The sequence below is a fragment of the Bemisia tabaci genome, chromosome 2 (genome assembly GCF_918797505.1).
Source record: "Bemisia tabaci chromosome 2, PGI_BMITA_v3".
NCBI lineage: Eukaryota > Metazoa > Arthropoda > Insecta > Hemiptera > Aleyrodidae > Bemisia > Bemisia tabaci.
In genome coordinates this window covers 25752094-25770790 of record NC_092794.1, presented here as the reverse complement: position 1 = coordinate 25770790, position 18697 = coordinate 25752094, and the positions used below count along the sequence as shown (strand labels likewise).

The following is an 18697-nucleotide window of genomic DNA, read 5'->3' as shown; positions in this document are numbered from 1 at the left end:
CTTTAATAGGGAGCATTATTTTCCATTTTTCTTCATTATTAATTTTCCTGGTTTGACTTTTCCTCCATTAATATGAGAATAAAAAAATTCAAATTTGATGAAAATCCTTCACTTCCATAAAGTTTTTCTATAAGTGGAAGAATATGAACCATCAAATAGGGGAATGAGATTTGAGAGATATAAAGGATGAAGGAGTTACTTGACACCTTTGTAAGTTTGAGAAAATCTCTCTTGAAGTTGAGAAATTCCATTAAAATTTGTAACACGAGAAATAATGACCTTTAAATTCTAATATTGAAGAGCAAAAGTGAGTTTTAATGCTCAATTTTTTCACAAAAAATTCTACCTACTCTGAAACTAGTTTCACTTGAAATGACTGGCAGCTTGATTTTATTGATACTTTATCTAGCGTTTCTCATCCATGATACCTTATTTTAATCGTTTTATTTATTCTATGTTTATTTATTCATGTTTTTCCGTTGTAGAATTGAACCTGAAAATGAATCAGTTGGTACCAATGATAAAGAAGAAGAAGAGGAAGAAAAGTGCAATGAAGATGAGGAGGAATGCAAATCAGATAATGCTGACGAAGAATTTGTGGATGAATATGATGACTCAACTTTGCCTCCGGTCACCACCACTACAACAACTACCACTACCACAACAACAACTCCACGGCCTACAACGGCGAGAGTTAGCTTTACATCGAGACCAACCTTTAAAATCACTGTACCTCAAACGATTCAATATCCACCGAGTCCATCCCAAACCACCCCATACAATTCCAACTACCCTCAGAATTTAGAATATTCTCCGCAGAGTTCACCGGAAACGATTGCAGCCTTACTTGCTTTGCACAATGCCTTTCAAGAGAGTTTGAAGCACCATGATGTACCTAAACAATTACCTGCTCAAGCAGCGGTAAAACCTCCACCTAGACCTCTCAGCGGGCCGACCCCAAAACAAAAGGATGCTCAGGGTCAAGCTAGACCATCTCAGTCAGCAACAAGATTCTCAGCACCTTTCCCTAATACAAAGCCCTCTGGCTTTGCTATCAGTAATTACCATCCTCCAAGCAGTCAACCACCTCAGTTCCACTTTGATACGGCCCCCGTCTCGAAACCTACTTTCACATCAGAACGCTTTGGTACGCCTAACTTCCACCATGGGTTCCACATAAGCAGTCAATCAAGTCAGAACCCAACGCGGCAGTTTCCATCATTCCAACAGCCAAGTTTGCGATATTTTGAAGGGAACAAGCATCCAGGGTCTCTAGCAGGAGGAGCCGCACCTAAACCTTTTAGCTACTCTCAATTACCAAATCAAGACGTAAATCTACCTCTCAACGAACGAAAGCCTCACAGTTCACTCCACATTGGACAAACCGAAGGTATCACAGATAGTGAGCAGGATGAAGAGATTCTGGAAGATGAAATTTCTGGACAGAAAAGTCTAGAGACTCATTCTAGTTTCGTTCGGGCTATTCCTGAGAGTCCAAAACAAGCTCGAAAAGTTGTCTTTCCATCGCTGACGACGCCAGCTGTATCAGTAGTACTGACAACCAGTTCTGTTTCCTCCTCTAGAGCACAAGTTAGTGGAAAAAATTCCCCTAGTGCCATAATTAAGACGCCACAAAGCTCGGGACAGTCACTGCCCAAGCATCAATCTATTAAACCAGTTTCTTTGAATACACATAAAAACACAACTATATCAGTGAGAGGTGAAAAGCCAAAAACTCGTCCAACTTTCTCCCAATATCAGGATGAGCATGCCAATTATGAGACGCTTTTTACCGATGTTTCAAAAATTAGGAGTAAAAGAAACACTCTTCCTCTGAGCTCTAAACAAAATGTATCCATTCACGACCAAACATTGGACACTTCCAAAATCCGTAAAAATCTTCCTGTGCAGGAGGATGAAACCAAGCCGGAGGATCTCGATTCTTTCAAAAGAACAGAGGGAGAAACCAAAGAAATTGCTCAAATCTGTACTAATAATAGCACTTTTAAAAGTACAGAGTTAGGTTTAGGACAAGGACCAGACATTTCAAAAATGTTGAAGAATACAACTATTAGCTCAAAGAAAAAAGAGCAGAGATTTCTTTCAAAAACTAGCCTAAAAAATTTTTACAATGTAGATTTTGAATTAATACCCTCTATGACAACTGTTATGAAACCTGTAAATTTTAAAGTTAAGAAAAAGCTACCTTTAGTGAAGAGTCCAGACTAAAAAATGCATTGTACCTATCCTTTGGATAACTACCTTTGAAACCGACTGCAATACTTAAAGTGCCAAAGATCAAAGAGGCTCAAATTTTGTCTAGTGTAAGGTGAAGTCTCTTTTGTTTGTTATCTGTCCTAGACAGCTCAAGAATTAGGAATTTATTGATTTAAAGCTACAAAGAATTCAAAACTAAGAAGTTATTTTGGGATTTTGTTGCTTTAACCCTCTAATTATGTATTCTCTGTAGATTTACTGAAATTAGCGGCAGTGTCTGTACATTCGAAGAGGAAAAAAATTTTGAAGCATACTCAAAAGTGATGGGTATTTTAAATTTCTTTTTGTGTAGATAATTTAATCCTACAATTTACCTCATCATAACGCAAAATCAGTTTGTGAGGACCTTTTCTGATAATTTGAATTTTATGCAAGAAAAATGAATTTTTGAGAAATTATGAAAAATAAATGACATACATTAGGAAAGTTGAACTTTTTGGAAGTGATTTTCCTACACCCTGAGTTGATTCACTACATCAGTTCCAGGAACAATATATTTTAATGCAGCTAAATATCATTTCCTCCGAGTGGCCGAAGTCTGTAGAGAAGACTTTCAGGTTGCTTCAATAAAATTAAAATTCAAAGAAAGCTGTTTTGACTTTGTTTTAATTCATAGTGGAAAAAATATGATATGCTATGCTGTGAGGCAGTGGCTGATAGTAGCAGTTTACTTTACTTGTCAATTCCTTTGTTAAAAGCATCTAAGACATTGAGAGTTTGTACATTTGTTTCGTTTTTTCCTGCAACCTCACCGCCAAAAATTAAAACTTAATATAATGCCATACACAAATGATATGTTACCCAGCTGTTTTTTTCATTCCACCCTAATTTAAAATGCGCACCTCTCTTTGAAGTTCAAGTGTTCTAATCATAGGTGAAGTAATGGAAAGATACACTCGTTATATGTAGCAGCTCACAGCAGGTGTTCGGTTACAATTTTTGTATTAAAACTGACAGATAATGTTATTATTATCCTTAGATCCTAATTTTCAATAAAACTCTGAAAAAAAATAAATTAAGTGGGAAAGCGAGATATTTGTAAACCTTCAGAGATATGAAAAATTAAAAAATACTTGAACCGATTTTGTAACAATTAATTTACCACTAAGTAAAAGAAAAACACCTGGAAATCAAGAGGAGTTAAAAGTCTTCCATTGAGACTAAAACAACAAAATACGAATTGTCATTATTCTGAATTTACGATCTGGAGAATTGTACCACATTTTAAAACTTTTACCATCTTTGCCAGAAATACCGGATTTCATGATGTTAAGATTTCAAAGTTAAACTGTTCATTTGGTACCCAATATCTAATTATCGAAAAAAAAAAAAAAATTGGAGCGAACAAAAGTTCTAGGATACTCCAACACTAAAATTAGATTAGATTTCCTAGAATCATTTACAATGAAACTTTAACCATCCAGATTGATTATGGCCAGACCATTCAGGAAAAATAGAAAATTCCAATAGTCGATAGAAGCGATTCGTCACAATCAATTTTCGTCACAGGCTTCCCCTCTCCCGACTTCAGAGGGAACAATCATCTTCTTTCAGCAAACACTGATCAAATGGGTGCACCTACTACAGTACCTTTGCCATCTGACCTTTAGCACAAGAAAATGCTAATAATATACTTTAAACGCTGCTTGACCCCTGATTCTCCTTTCAAAACTTTGCACTTTTAACACATTGCTAAAGAATGGTAGAACAGAGCTCATTCTATGCAGCTGGCATTAAGAAGTAAGGAAATAATTTCTTGAAAGCATGGAAAGCTAATTTGAGATGCATTTTATTACGTACTGAGATTAAAATTAATTTATGAATTATTTACAACTGATAATACAAAGAAAACAATTTTTTTTAAAAAAAACAAACAAACAACTAATAATAAACCACTGGTCAGCATTTAAATTCCAGCACCACAATAAACACTTCCTCTAAAATTTTAAGTAAAACACAATAGAGAAAAGAAAATTCCAGAATGATCTCATGATAAAATAAATGATCAACTGTTACATTGAAAAAGTTAATTAAACTTAATGCTTGCAGGAAAAACCAGAAGATAAATTGGACGCATTTCTGTCAAACGGAACTATGTGAATTATGACATGAGCCCTGTTATGCATATATTCTTATGGGTCCCAGGGTTCATGACTTAATGCACATAGTTCCGTTTGGCAGAAATACATCCAATTACTAGTTGCATCGGTCACTTTGAACGAAATTATGGCTAATAAATACCTCTGGACAATTTTATAAAAATTGGTCCACTTCTCTGAGAAACTGCTATCACAAACCTGTCAAAAAAAATTCACTCAGTCGAAAAACTACTTATTGAATAATGAGGTCACTTGAAATCATATCAGAACGTGAGTAAACCCAGGAAGACTACAACTTATTGGCAACTTATTAGAACATAAGAATTTGCCAAAACAGAGAACACAAATGCCTGAATCATGAGATGGCTTCCGGAAATTTTTAAAGTATCTACTGCCTTTTGCAAAAAATTTCCACAGAGAAACATAATTTACACACATTGTGGCGCTTGGATTATAACCCTCAATAGGTAATTTCATTTGAAGGCAATATTAATAAATGATAGGATTCATATCCTTTCAAAATCACCATTCCTAAAAACATAAACAACAACTTGTCGAAAATTAGTTAACTAATTGACGCACGAATTGCCATGGTGATTTTGGTTTAATATTTTTCAATAGCATTCAATCAAATGGAAAAGTACAAAAACAAAAATTTAAAATTATAAAATTGCTGTCAATGAAGATTGAGAAAAGAGTTATGCGATGAATTGGATATACTAGATTTTGTCATTCCGACATGACTACTTGAATGCACGATCTATGTGTACTTGACCTTTAACGCAGCAAGAGCACAAAAAACAGGTCTGGTTGAAAAGAGGTTGTTTCAGGTAGCCAACATTATCTGTTCTGGTTCAAAATTTTTTCTCCTTTTCAGACATGCCATCATCCAAACTACGGCAATTAGGTAAGGGGTACTCAAAATTCATTCAGCAAAAAAATCTCTAAAAAATTGGTTCCATAGCTTGGCTAATATAGGGTATAAAACGAGGAAAAATCTTTAGGCAGGAAAGGCAGATAGAAAATTTGTCGACACTCTTGTTCATGTGACCCTCCATTTGTCATGTAGACTGATATGGGATCAAGGGAGAGATTACTTCCCAGAGAAGCAGAAGTGTAGAAGGCAACATGTTGGAAATCCTTCAAACTGCTAAATCAAGTCTACTGGAACATAGTGCAAAGTAAAAGAGGAATGCTAACGGCTGAAAGACCGAGTGGAAATTTATAATTGGATTTTTAATAAAAATCACACAAAAGACTTGAAAATAATCTATCTTTAGATTGACAAAACGCAAGAAAAAGATGAAAAATTAACAAATGGGGGAAAAAATATCCCTTGATAGAACTAATCTCATTTAAAAGTTAACTGTAAGTATGCAAGTCAAAATGAAAGGTTCTAATTTTTTCATTGCTGTTGCTCCCTTTTCCAATCCAATTGGAAAAATTCCAAAACTGCATTTTAGTACTCCACGAGTTCTATTGTTTAATATCTTCAGGATAGTGTCATTTTTTTAATTTTGGAACTTAAAAAAACATCTAAAGGTGTGTTGTAAAAAAATATGTCTTTTTCTGGTTTAACCTCCCAAATAGCTGAAATTCCTCTTGCTTAGAAAAGCATTCATTCCTCCTTGGTGGATAACTAATGTTTTTCTGCAAAATGTGACCTTGGATGTTTTTCATTATGAGAAAACATCGAGAAGGTACCCTTACAATGATGAAAATTAAGTCCATAAACGGAGTCAATGCAACACCTAATTTTAGGAGTTGAGTTGATGAAATCTTGAGTGTAAGGTTTGGCGATTCACACCCTAAATCGATGAACTATTTGTACTCAACTGCAAAATTTTCTTGCTTTTCATTCCTTCACAAGAAAAAAGAACATCAATGTTGAATCAAAACAAAACATACTGATTCTAAGTAAAATTCTAAGTTGGAGCTAACTCACATCAATTTTGAAAGGTCTTGAATCACCACAAAATGCAAGCTATGAGAAGAGGAGCACAAACATTAGAGTTGAACTTAACAGGAACTGAGAGCTGAAAGGTTTAAACAAATTTCAGTTAAAACCTGACATAATATCCTACAAATTAGGATTGCATCAGTGATAATTGTAAGTAGGACCAAACAATTTCTTTGAAATGGCAATTTCCATAAAAGCTAGGGACGTTTTCTCAAAAAGGAAAATGGTGAACTAGACTGAGTGAGTAAAGAGTGAAACAAATAAAAAAAAAGAGATAAAATAAAATTGAAAAAGGTTATTGAGATTTTTTAAAGTGCGTTGGAGAGAAGAGAGATATTTTCACTTATAAACATTTTCCTTTGCAAATCTTATTACTTATATTATTTTCTGATGCAGTCTTGGGGGATATTGTTTGACTAGTAGAAGAGAAGACAAACACAAATTTTATTTCTTTATGTGATATTATGTCCTCCGAACAGGAAATCGAATGATTCTATTTTCTGATGGAAAAACTGAAGGTTACAAGTCAAATACCTAAAGATTAGCAAAATTGTGGGGAGAAAGTTAATCTCTCATGATTGAATTTTGCAGTTTACATATGAAATGATTCCTGCTCGGAGGTGCAAAATGACGTTTCATTAAATTTCCTTTTGCCCTGAATTTCCTCAAATCTACGATTTTTTCCTCATTGAAGGTCTATATTATGAGGAATGCATCATGACTTGGTCATTTCCGGTTTCTTTATAGGTCGGATTTTGGTCGAAACATAGGCCTGATGGTCAATTTTAGCAAAAAATTGGACTACTCAGACCAACATCAGGCTTGAAGAGAGACTGGAAATCACCAAATCATGATGCACCCTGTAAAATAAAAGAGCAAAAAATCGTTGAGTTGAGGAAATCTCAGCTGGTGAGAGCTAACATACAGCCCTTATCGATACCTCTCCTTTCAACGATTTTTCAATCCAAGAATTTGATAAAAAAAACTTCAAAATTCAACTTGATACATTTTTTTCTTTGAAATTTCAAAATTAAGAGCCTACTGTTTCTATGCATTGCTGTGGCAAACTGAGTCCATTGCAGAAGTTTTAAAAAATTTAATTTTATAAAGTTTCATGAAAGAACCCTGCATAGAACAAGGGGCTCAGTGGCCCTCTATAGATGTTCATTAAACCTTCATAGATTGATGTAAAATTCATCAATAGCAGAAAGCCAACAAATTAGCTCATTCTAACGAGTAGAAGCCGAGATATTTGTGATTGAACCCAGACTATTTTTTGTACGGCGGAGGTAAATGGGCGCTCCTCATCGCCCTCCTTTGCTAGAACACTTCGGCCGAAAAACCCCCTTTCACACCACCAGCAAGCATGGCATGGCTGAAAGAGATTGAGAATATCATGAAGAGCGACGCCTACCAGATGATGTAGCAGACCGATCCCTTATTGCACCGGCACCAGCCGGTTGAATCTGAAATGACAGTTGCCGAAACAGAATTGACAGATATGGGGAGAAGGAAAGAGTACAGCACTCGCACCGGCCGAGCGCATGAGCACCTAGCTGCGTGTAAGGTCTGATCTAGAACACCAAACAATAAGAGGAGAGGGGACTTGAATTTCTTCCGCCATGCTGCAGCATGATAGAAAATAGTCCGGCTTCAATCGCGAATATCTCGGCATCTACTCGTTATAATGAGCTAATTTTTTGGTTGTCTGCTAATGATGAGCTTCATATCAATCTATTAAAGTTTAATCAGCATCTATATAGGGCCACTGAGCCCCTTGTTCTGTGCGGGGTTCTTTTGCATCTCTATTTCCGTTGATTACTTTACACAGAAATACTTTCATTTAGAATTTGCTTCTTGGCTAATGAAATTAAAAAAAAATATGATACAAAAAACTGATGACTTACAAAATAGAATGGAAAAAATTGGTTTCCTCGTAATTAATAATCATCTGATTCTTCGTCATCGTCCACATTAGATTTTTGGCTCACCAGTTGTTGCACCTCTTGCCATTGGTTCATTTCAGCGACTGCTTGTTCTTCTCGAGCCTAAAAATCGATGATTTCTTTTTTACTTGAACATTACTTTAACAAATTTTATTTAAAAATATTGTAAATGCTACAAAAACTATACATGCCTTGTATCTCTTTACATAAATTAAATTCACCAAAGTTTTAAGAAACCAAATTACCTAAGATAATACAGATTACATATCTAGAAGACCAGAAATTTCGAAATTTCCTGTCTTTTGTTATAAGAAAATTCAGTGCACTGATTTACTAGTTTAATTGAGTTATTTTGTCATTCTTCTTTTCGCACTTCAATTGAACTATCATTCGTATACATAAATAAAAAAAATATGATACAAAAAATGGATGACTTATAAAATAGAATGGAAAATTAGTTTCCTCGTAATTAATAATCATCTGATTCTTTGTCATTGTCAACGTTAGAGGATACTGAGAATATGACACCCTATACTTTTGGATTCAACAAACTAAAATTGAATTAGTTGCCGGCAAACAGGGACAAAGGCAAAAAACAAAATTTCAGAAAATTGCGTTTGAAAGTTTTCTTTGTTTCTCCAGAAACACAAATTATAAAATCGCGCAGTCTCAGGTCAGTTTCAAAGTTGCAATTCATTCAAATAATTGATTTTATTAGACCATTTGGGCCTATGACAACAAACACTTTGTCACAACAGAAAATTATCATTTCGATATGAGTTTGAGGATTGTCCAGAAGGTTGCGGAGCCACTTTATTCTCACTCAGGATAGATACCCTAGGTGAATTACTCCTCAATATTTTAATGAATCACACTGACTTACGGCGCAATTTCTTTATTTGACGGACGATTTTGGCATGACGTTACGTACATCCCTCTCTTCTGGCAAACTCATCCAAATGCAGAAATCCGACCCATTTTAATCTTTATACCATACATTCAAATTAAGATATCACTATGTAACTAAGTGGATGTACTTTTAAGGGAACTTTTGGCATTCCACCTACCACAGCACTTTCATCTGAATTTTCACCTATCACTTATCAAAAATTGGTTGATGTTGGAGAACAATCAATCAATATTAAAGTACTAATGGAACTTGATCTGCTGGGCTCACTGCTTTGAAGATTTCTTTTACAAAAATAATTGTAAATTCACTTTAAAGGCATTCAATTGCTAGACCCATCATCCTAGGATGACTTTTTTCTGTTTTCACTGTACAGAGCTTAAATATAGATAGTTACTGTCGGACTTGATAAACATCTGAGTAACTCTAAATTTGAAAATCAATTTACTTATCTGGGCGACAACAACTTACTTTGGCAAATAATTCTTGCTGCTGCCGAAGAAGTTCTTCTTCTGGGATACCTAGATTTTCAAGTCTTGTACTCTGTCTCCTTCTTTTGGCAGCTAATGCTTTACAGTTATGGTGGACGAGCTCAGCATGACTGCGATAATCTTCAAAGCCTAATTTGTCTAAAGCTGAAATCAGAAATAAAAAGTTAAGTAATTGGTGCCGGTAATAAAAACATCAATTTATACACCCATGCGTAATGGCTGAGAGTGTAAATGGTCCATAAATTCTCCTTTTGTTTATAAGATCTTTGTATTTCCTGCTCTGCAGATATATCAAGAGGTTTTGCACATTGCCATACCGAGAGAGAACGTTTTAGGAGCCTAATAGGGATGGATTTACAATTTTACAAAAATTTACCGCTCTCATGAGGGCTTCGAATTTTTTTGTGAGGGTTTCTCTTGGCGATGTCGCAAGACTGGAAAGCAAAGAAGAGATCATTTCTTGTAAAGCTGTCCCTTGTTTTCACCAATTTGTCACCCAGGACCTCAGCCCGCAACTCTAAATCTAACTCTGGAACCTAAAAAAATTTGTGTAGTTAAAATCGTGTTTAACCACCTTGTTAGGATTTGGTTTCAATGCATTAAAACACACTTTTCATAATGCTGAAATGAAGAAAGTTGCATCTAAATTAGATTCAGATATATGTAGGGGACACCGTTTACTTAAATCATCATTAATAGTGTGAAAAGTGGTTAAAATTTTACCGGCTAAAATATGTTCAGCATTTATTGTCTTCTTCTGTTGTTGATTACAAATATCATTGGCCTCGGAAGACACTAAGTGGATGAATTCTGTGCAACAATTTAAGATGAGCTCTCGTACTTCATTTGCAACTCGGATGTGAGGTACTATTTCTTTTATCAATTTGTTTATCGATGCTCGAGGCAGAGTCAATTCATCCTCCTCCGTTCTATCATCAAACCCACTTGATCCGCTATTCATTGTTGCTGACTCTGAAACATCAAAAAAGATCTTTCTCAAAAACTAGAAAATGATAAAATAATCACCGATAAATGATAGCTCCAATGCAGAGGCTCACATTGCTTTTTTCACCCTTAGATTTATTATTTCAGTGGAAAGAGAATCTGCTTCACGCACCTGAATCAGGAAAGAGCTCCTTGAGCGCAACCTCCTTTACCCTCAAACCTGGCACGCTTTGTTGGCAGGTCCCAGATATCAGCCGTGATCCAGCTGATGGTTGCATGACAGTTTTTAGAAGTAGCCATGGTCCCATCGATGGAGGAAGATGACTGATTATGTGATATATTACATTGAAGTAGTCAAATTGGACAAGTAGTTTGGAGATTGCATACTTGCAGCTTTACTAATTTCAAAATAGATTCCAAGAGGAGCGCAGCTAGGGCTGTTCTATCGGTTGTCGGTAAGCTACCAAAACAATTCTGTTAAGAAAAAGTTACAATATGAGCGCTCTTACCAATGACGATCTGAGTTTTTGGAGCTGACAAAAATAAGCTGTTGCCATGTATACATTTATCTTACGCACCGCCGCGCCAGGCAATCTGACAAACCAATACACAGGGCAACAGTGCATTGAGAGCAAGCTTTAAGGACTTCGATAAGGCTGGCTGTTAACGATATTATCACCACTATCAGTAAAACTACCAGTATCAGTTTACGACGATACCGATAGCGTTCCAGCAAGAATTCATTTGAACACTCCTAGACACGGCTGAAATATACCCCTTAGCGTATTTGATGGGTATTTTATTTTAACAAAAAATGTATGAGAACCCAAAATTATGGCAAAATTTGCAAATGTTATCTCAAGGTTTGCTTGCTTCAGCTAAATATTCTTACTCTACAAAAAAAAAAAAAAAAACATTGGCTCATGGAGTTCTATAGAACATAGATATAACCTAACCTCACTTTATTCAAGAAAGAGGATGAAATCTGACAGCTCGAGCAGCAATTGTTGTAACTTCATCTAGGCAAGCAGATCATCATACTACTTCTGATACTGTGAATGCATGAGGCAGCAGGGCTTCTGTTACGGTTCGTCTCACAAGGCTCGGCAACTCACATTCACCGATTTCAATGGACAAGATAAACAATCAACTATATATAATCCAGTTCAGACGCCAAATTCATCTTGTCACCTATTTGTGGTCTTCATGTTGTAATGGTGCATGGATCCTTCGCAATAGTGTGCAAGGCAAACTACCTTTAAATGAAACGAAACAGTACTACTTAGACCACCAGTGGTAAAAAAATGACCTCACTACGCAGAATGTAACTGATTTTCCTTCCTCACACTTCCTGAGATTAGGTGAATTGATGCCAGGACAAAATGTCTGGTTGGTTGCTAGCATACCAAACAGATAAAGGGATTTGTACTTACAAATTCCGGGTGAAATTCCAGGATTTATGTATGCAGATGTGTGCGTTGATAAGGGTTTGTCATAGAAAAGCCATCAGCGAACTTGGTGCAGGACCCATTCTTCAAAGGTTTCAACTTTGTCTGACGCCGAGACAAAAAGGTCACTTATTCTTTCACACAAAAATTAAAGTACACATGTTTAAAATGTTTTAGAATCTGTTCCAATGCGTTATCGGTGGTAATAAATACATCAATCGAGCCAATCAACAATCAAGCCATGAATGAACTAGACAACAAAAACATGGCAACGGTGCCAGGTAGGGGTATTGGGGTATTGGCCAGGTGGCCATTCTCGCAGCACTGTTGACGTAGTAAAATATAGATCTGTTTATTTTGGGTATTATCTCCAGCTTTTTTCAAGTATTGAAAATGACCGATGTATGGTTGATATTTCAATTCTTTTTTACACACATTTAAAATAATTAACTTCTATTCACCACGGCATGTCACTGCAAGTTCCACTTTCAGTGTCCATGCCCAATAATTTTTGGCGCCAAAAACCAATATCCGGTCCTGATCATTGCACTTCCGCAGCGTTTCAAATGCGATAATGGCTTCCGCTCGGGCCATTTCCGCTCTATCGCCGTTGCAACTTCCTTACGCCGATGCAAAATTAATTAATTTTGCTGAAAATTTTTTGAAATTTTCGTGCTGGGGCTGAGATACCGTCACCTGCCGGCCGAGGTATCACAAGCGCCATGCAACTTATCAAAATTTCCACCGCTATTTTGGTTTTATACAGAGAAATTGTTCAACGAAGCTTAGTCGAGGCTGTCCGAAAATTGAACTGAACACTTTCTTTGTGCTGCCGATATAATTCAGTCATATTTTCAAACAGATTCAACCAAAAATTTCACAGTAAAAAAATTAAATGGGGACGGAAATTTTGAAACGTCGAATATGGCACTTGTGATACTTTGGCCGGTAGGTGCCTGAATAATATTGAAACATTGCAAGTCAGGACTAAAGTAACTCACAAGTTTGACTTAAAGTAATTTATTTTCTTTTTCAAAATGTAAGTATCAGAATCTCTCTATGTTTATTCACCTCAAGGCATTATGGAGCCATCACTTGAAAAAGTGAACTGGGATTCAACAAGTTATTTTAGGAAGCAGTCCATCAAAACCCTCCATTAATTCCCATCTTTCATTTTAGATCCTGCAGAGCCAATGTAAATGATTTTGCTACGATCCTACGTTTAAATACCTACTCTGCTTGAGTGGTTCCTCATGGAGAAGTCCTTAAATTTGTCGAGCTGTTCAGCGGAGTCATGAGTCAATTTAAAATTTACCGATGCTGAGGTGCACTTTCCATATAGATTCTACAGGATTAATTTTTAAAATCTCTTGTTACTTTTAGATTTCTTAAAGGAAATTTCTTTGTGCGTTGGTCATGAGAATATTTGGAAATTCAAAAAATTAAAATTTTCATAAAATTTTGAGCACTTTTCAAGAGAATTTCACCCTAACTTCAGACCTTTGTTTGGACTGTTTTTGTTTTTTGAAGAGCAGTAAGTAATAAGTAATTTTCCTCTCGCCTGTAATTAGAGAAAAACGTTGAAATTTTAAGAGGAAAAAAATTACCATTTTTTGGGAACACATCAAGTAGATCTTGAAAAATTGTCTACCTGAAAATAAAAAAATGTTGTTCTGAGAAAAATCTGTTCAAAGTTTTGGATGCACATTGCAGTGGCGTTCTTAGGGTGCTGCATTGAATTTACTTCGTGCATCATAAAATGTTGCATCACTGACAAATTAAATGATCGGATTTTGAAGCTCTTGGATTTGAATTACAGAAGAACGCATGTAATAGAATTCGATCAGACAGAAGAACAGAGAAAAAAAAATTATCAAAATTAACTAATGACTCCCCTTCAAGATACAGATTTCCTCAAGACATAAGTGCCAACTAGATTATAGTGCCAACTGAGGTCGTTTATATAAGGAATAAAGACATTACAGTCTAAATCTATAGGTAGAGCATGGGAGGAAAGAGGCTCATTTTTTTTCTGTTTCAAGCGGTCAATTCAGACATCAAACAAAGGCTTAGGTATTTAAAAATATAGGCTGATTATAAAAGACGATTCTTCCAAAAAAAAAAAAAAGAAAAAAAATATACATTGTAATCATTATGCTCCAGTAATAAAGTGCATTTCTTTCTTTGTGCATTGAAAATTACTCATTTCAATTCTGCCAAACAAAGAATTTTATCCAACTACAATTTAATAAATTTCTCATAATGAAAATATCTGTTTGATGATCAAATTGAATATTGATTTTACGCCAAAAAAACTGGATGAGATTTTTACCTTTTGGCCCTTCTGCCTTCATGACTAAGCCTAACCTTAACATAGCAGAATCAACTGCTTACAAGTAATTTCTTTACAGGTAAGCCAGAACGCATGCTGGAAGAAATTTCGGTGGGATGATCCAGATTGGTAGATGAAGTTGATTGAACAGGTTGCATACTAATGTTGAGGGTAAAAATGTAATTAAAGATTAGAAAAGTCAAAAAATAAAACAAACTTGTAGGAGAATGTGTTTTTATAAGCACACAAGTAGGTAAACAAAAACAATGAACAATTCTTTTCTACAATACATTATTGAATTTTGACAGCAGCTCGCAATTTTGCTGAGCGACTCCTAGGATTTTGTTCTATTTCAGTAGGGCTTGGAAGTATAACATGCTTGCTTAGCATTTTCCAATTTGAGCGGAAAATATCAGAGATATCCTCTGCTTTAAGGCAAAGAGAGCTGCTAACATATTTCAGGGGCAATGGATTTGCTGATGATTCTAAAATATTGCCTCTGATATGCCGTTTGACAATGGTGTCTTCAAGTGAGTGGAACGACAAAGTGACTAGAGTTCCTCCAACTTTCAGGTATTTATCAGCAATGACCATACCAAAGTCTATTTCATTCAACTCATCATTGACAAATATTCTCAATGCCTGGAACACTTTAGTCGCTCGGTGAACTTGTCTCTGAAGCTTGTCTTCATAATAATCACTACCTGTTGCGGAACATACTAAGTTACCTAAATCTTGCGTAGTTTGAATTTTTTTGAGGCAATACCTAGCTTCTATGATTGCTCTTGCGATTTGTTTGGATTTTTTTTCCTCACCATAAACTTTGAATATTTTGTACAACTCGTTCTCTTCTGCATTGGCAAGGATGTCAGCTGCAGTAGGAGTGTCTGAATTTTGATTCATTCTCATGTCAAGGAAACTATTTTTGGAAACAGCAAACCCTCTTCCAGCAACATCAAATTGCATCGAGGAGCATCCAAAATCGAAGAGAATACCATCAAAACTATTAAAATGTACACCATGAGCCATCAAGAGTTCGGGTACTTCACTAAATTTCCCAAAAAGAGGTATAAGTTTGCCAGAATATTTTTTAGCCATTTCTTGAGCTAGAGAGTGTGCAACAGGGTCCCGATCCAAACAAAAAATAGTTACATCATGATCAGGTACGGCATCTAACAAACGTTTGGTATGACCACCAGCACCAAACGTCATGTCCAGAAGGGTTTGGCCTCTTACAGGGCTTAAATAGCTGACAACTTCATCTGCCATGACAGGAACATGAGGCTGGTTCACAGAGCAGCTCAGCCTACGAATAGGAGAAAAGACTCCTGAGCCTTTTGAAAGTACAGTCAAACCCAGGAACATGATAAAAACAATAATTAATATGTTTTACAAAAGTCAATATGGGTGGACAAAAACTAAGGATTTATGGGAGGTTGACTTGCAGGACTCGAGACGTTTTTATTTCTTAAATTTTCTAGCCAGAGCTTCCAGGTTGGTTTTGCCTCGTGTTCAAGGTATTCCAAGAAGTCGTCACTTATGGCTGCCTTGCAGTCTTCAGCGCTCAGACCTGAAGCACTAGATTTGTAGGTGCGAGGGTACTTCTCAAAATAATGATTATCAACGATCCTCTTCAAACTAGCGTAATTTTCTTCACACTGCTGCTCATTACCTGTAAAACTGACGCCTGAACCGAACACTTTTTTGACTTCCTCACGTAAATGCGTACCAAGATCTCTGAAAAACAAAAATAAACAGAAGGTGATTACCAAACTAGAGATACTTACAGCAAGGGCAAAGAAATAAATTAAGTTTAACTTTATAATGCTGGCAACTGCCGGCTTGAGAAAAAAATTGGTGGTCAGAATTTGACGCCATAACGCAGAAAATACCCACTTACACAGGAAGTTCTGAAATAGTTTGTTTACTTTTGGGGGCATTTTTCAATCGTTTTTTATTAAAAAAGGTGATTAGCTGTATATTGGTCAAAAACTCAAAGATCGTACAGATTATTTGGCTAAACTAGCAGCCCGCTGAAAACTAGTTTGATCACAGCCTGGCAGTAAAATAGATTGGTTACCCACAATTGTCCAAAAGAACTAAGAAGTTTGACCTTTTCTTGTGAGCTTCTGCCACCGAAATTTGTCTGTTCTTTCACATATGGGTGCAAAATCTATCGATACGTCCAAACCGCACCACCGATCAGTCAGAAGCCTGGGGGCGGACTAAAAAGCAGTTGCGACTCATCCTAAGTATATTTAAGTACGGTGAAAGGACCAACAAAATTCAGCTCCTGCTCGTGCATGGCATAAGGAAATCAGCCACAACAAGTAGGGATATTTTAAGATACATAAACAGAAAAACTCGCTGATTTTCAAAGTTTGGTGGTTCAGTGCATAAAAAAACCTATAGGTATGTGGAGAGAGGATTCTTGCTAAGAATAAGAAAATTCCAAGCCTACAATAGCGGCTAATTTTTTCCACACAGAACTTTTTGAACACCTGGATTAATCCAGGGGTGCACATTCTTTTAAGCTTCCGCAATATAGCGCGAAAAATTTTAATGGCAAAATTGGAGAAACACTTCCACAATTTTGTGATCCCTTCTTTGATTAAGGTACTAGACATAGTTTTGTCCGTATGGGGGCTTAAAACTTGTTACAAAAACCGAACGCAATTATTGATGCTGCCATGTAAAATTGATTATTATCCTTTCAATTCAATACGAATTAACTTCAATTTTTAAAGTATAGTTCTAGAAGATCCTTAAGGCCTCCGCATTTTCTCACCAAAAATGTTCGCGTGATCAAGAATTATATGTAACCTTTGATTATCCTCCTCTTAACCCATTCGCCTCACATGACGAGTTTACTCATCAGCGGGCGCCTAGGACATCATCTCAGCTGACGAGTTAATTCGCGCCATTTTCGGCATTCCAACGCTTGAGATGCCATCTATCGGAAAATTGAAAAACCACTGGCAAAAAAATCGCATAGCAACGCCGATAGATGAATTAACTCGTCAACTGAGATATGTCCCACGCGCGCGATGACGAGTATACTCGTCAAATAAGGATGGGTTAATTTATTGAAACATCTATCAACTGTTTCATGGGCCTCAATACTTTAAATCCCGTCCCTACTAGAGCAATCAGTCTGATCACACAATTTGAACACAAATTCAGCAGTTTTGTGCTGTAAGTAAGTAGTATGAATAGCACAGCACAGAGAATGAGAAAATTTCGCTCGGAGTAGCGATACGTGCTCTGGAGGCGATTTCTTAACCTTAATCAAAGGAAATTTGGCTGAACTTGCTTGCTGATATGGCACAGAATGGTGCTCATGCACTATATGATGCAAGTTGTGTTGCGGAAAATTGAGTAGCCTGCACTGCATGAGCTCACACCTGAATGCTCGTTTGTTTTGCGGTGCAGTAGTTTGCTCTAGTGTGGACATTGATTTAGAGGATACACCGCTATCATTATTCATTCATTCAAGAGTAAATTAAGCTCCTGCTAACTCAACAAATGGCAGATTACGAGAATTCTGGTGACAGGTGCAAATCCACAGCATAACATCAAGATATTAAGATCGATGATTAGAAGGAAGAAAATCTTGTTACCTTCCTGATTTAGTAGAGTCCTGAGGCCATTTCTCTAGAAGCTTGATGTACTTCCTGTAAATACGCGACATTATAAGACTAGATTTTGACAAAATTGTTGCATAACAGTATGAAAATACTGAATGTCATATTAGTTCACACAAGAAAATTTTTTCCTTGACTTGACACTTGGCACTAAGGGATGAACGAATGGTGCGTACCGTGAGTAAAAGTGGTTTAACTTGTCATAAAATCACATTACTGCCTTGCACTTTATTTGTATTACATAAATAATCACCGTTATTTGCGCACTAACTAATTAAAGAAAATATTCGACATTCATTCAACTGATTTCTTGTTGTGGACAATGGACATGAGGCATGCATGGGGTTGGGTTGGGGACAGACCAATGATATCACGGAACGGGATCACAGAGAACATGACCATCCAAAGTGTAAAACCACAGATCTCCGTTTGCGACGTTTCAGACTCCCTGACAGGCTCTATTATTTTTTTGAGATTCCAGAGACTGCACTTTCTTGAAAAATTCCATGATTTTTCTTCGTTGTTAACAAAATAATCTGTCTAAATTCCAAGCTTTAAAATATGCTTTCTACCTTTGCAGAAGTAAAATAATTAAGGCAAGTTTGACACATCGCAATGGAGATACGTGGTTTCACACTTTGGCCATCG

At 36.3% G+C, this 18697-nt stretch overlaps 4 protein-coding genes across 7 annotated transcripts in view; 1 reads left to right on the top strand and 3 right to left on the bottom strand.

The window, feature by feature from the left end:
- LOC109032470 (uncharacterized) overlaps nt 1–3070 on the top strand; it is a 65405-nt gene extending 62335 nt beyond the window's left edge. For both annotated transcript variants that reach the window (XM_072297030.1, XM_019044619.2), the window contains exon 7: nt 486–3070. In XM_072297030.1, the coding sequence (XP_072153131.1) occupies nt 486–2229 (1744 nt within the window). In that variant the 3' untranslated portion in view covers nt 2230–3070. The remainder of the gene's footprint in view (nt 1–485) is intronic.
- A 980-nt stretch (nt 3071–4050) lies between these two features.
- On the bottom strand, nt 4051–12341 carry NC2beta (negative cofactor 2beta). Of its 3 annotated transcripts, none has more exons than XR_002008924.2 (6): nt 12059–12341; nt 10404–10652; nt 9661–9824; nt 8244–8384; nt 6322–6412; nt 4051–5537 (listed from the first exon to the last, which is right to left on the bottom strand). XR_002008924.2 is itself a non-coding variant. In XM_019044620.2 (5 exons), exons 2-4 carry the CDS (start codon nt 10639–10641, stop codon nt 8277–8279), a joined length of 510 nt encoding a protein of 169 aa, XP_018900165.1. In that variant the 5' UTR covers nt 10642–10652; nt 12059–12341; the 3' UTR covers nt 4051–6412; nt 8244–8276. The 3 variants fall into 3 exon arrangements, 1 of the variants encoding a protein (XP_018900165.1); XR_002008925.2 differs by having other exon boundaries at nt 4051–5320; XM_019044620.2 differs by having other exon boundaries at nt 4051–6412.
- Nucleotides 12342–14622: 2281 nt separating this feature from the next.
- Nucleotides 14623–15770, bottom strand: LOC140223708 (probable methyltransferase-like protein 15 homolog). Its single transcript, XM_072297031.1, has one exon. The coding sequence runs from the start codon at nt 15768–15770 to the stop codon at nt 14697–14699; it is 1074 nt and encodes a 357-aa protein (XP_072153132.1). The 3' UTR covers nt 14623–14696.
- LOC109032510 (ubiquinol-cytochrome-c reductase complex assembly factor 2) lies at nt 15768–18567 on the bottom strand. The gene is made up of 2 exons (XM_019044679.2): nt 18026–18567; nt 15768–16142 (listed from the first exon to the last, which is right to left on the bottom strand). The coding sequence occupies exons 1-2, from the start codon at nt 18094–18096 to the stop codon at nt 15824–15826; spliced, it is 390 nt and encodes a 129-aa protein (XP_018900224.2). The 5' UTR covers nt 18097–18567; the 3' UTR covers nt 15768–15823.
- Between the last annotated feature and the right edge of the window lie 130 nt (nt 18568–18697).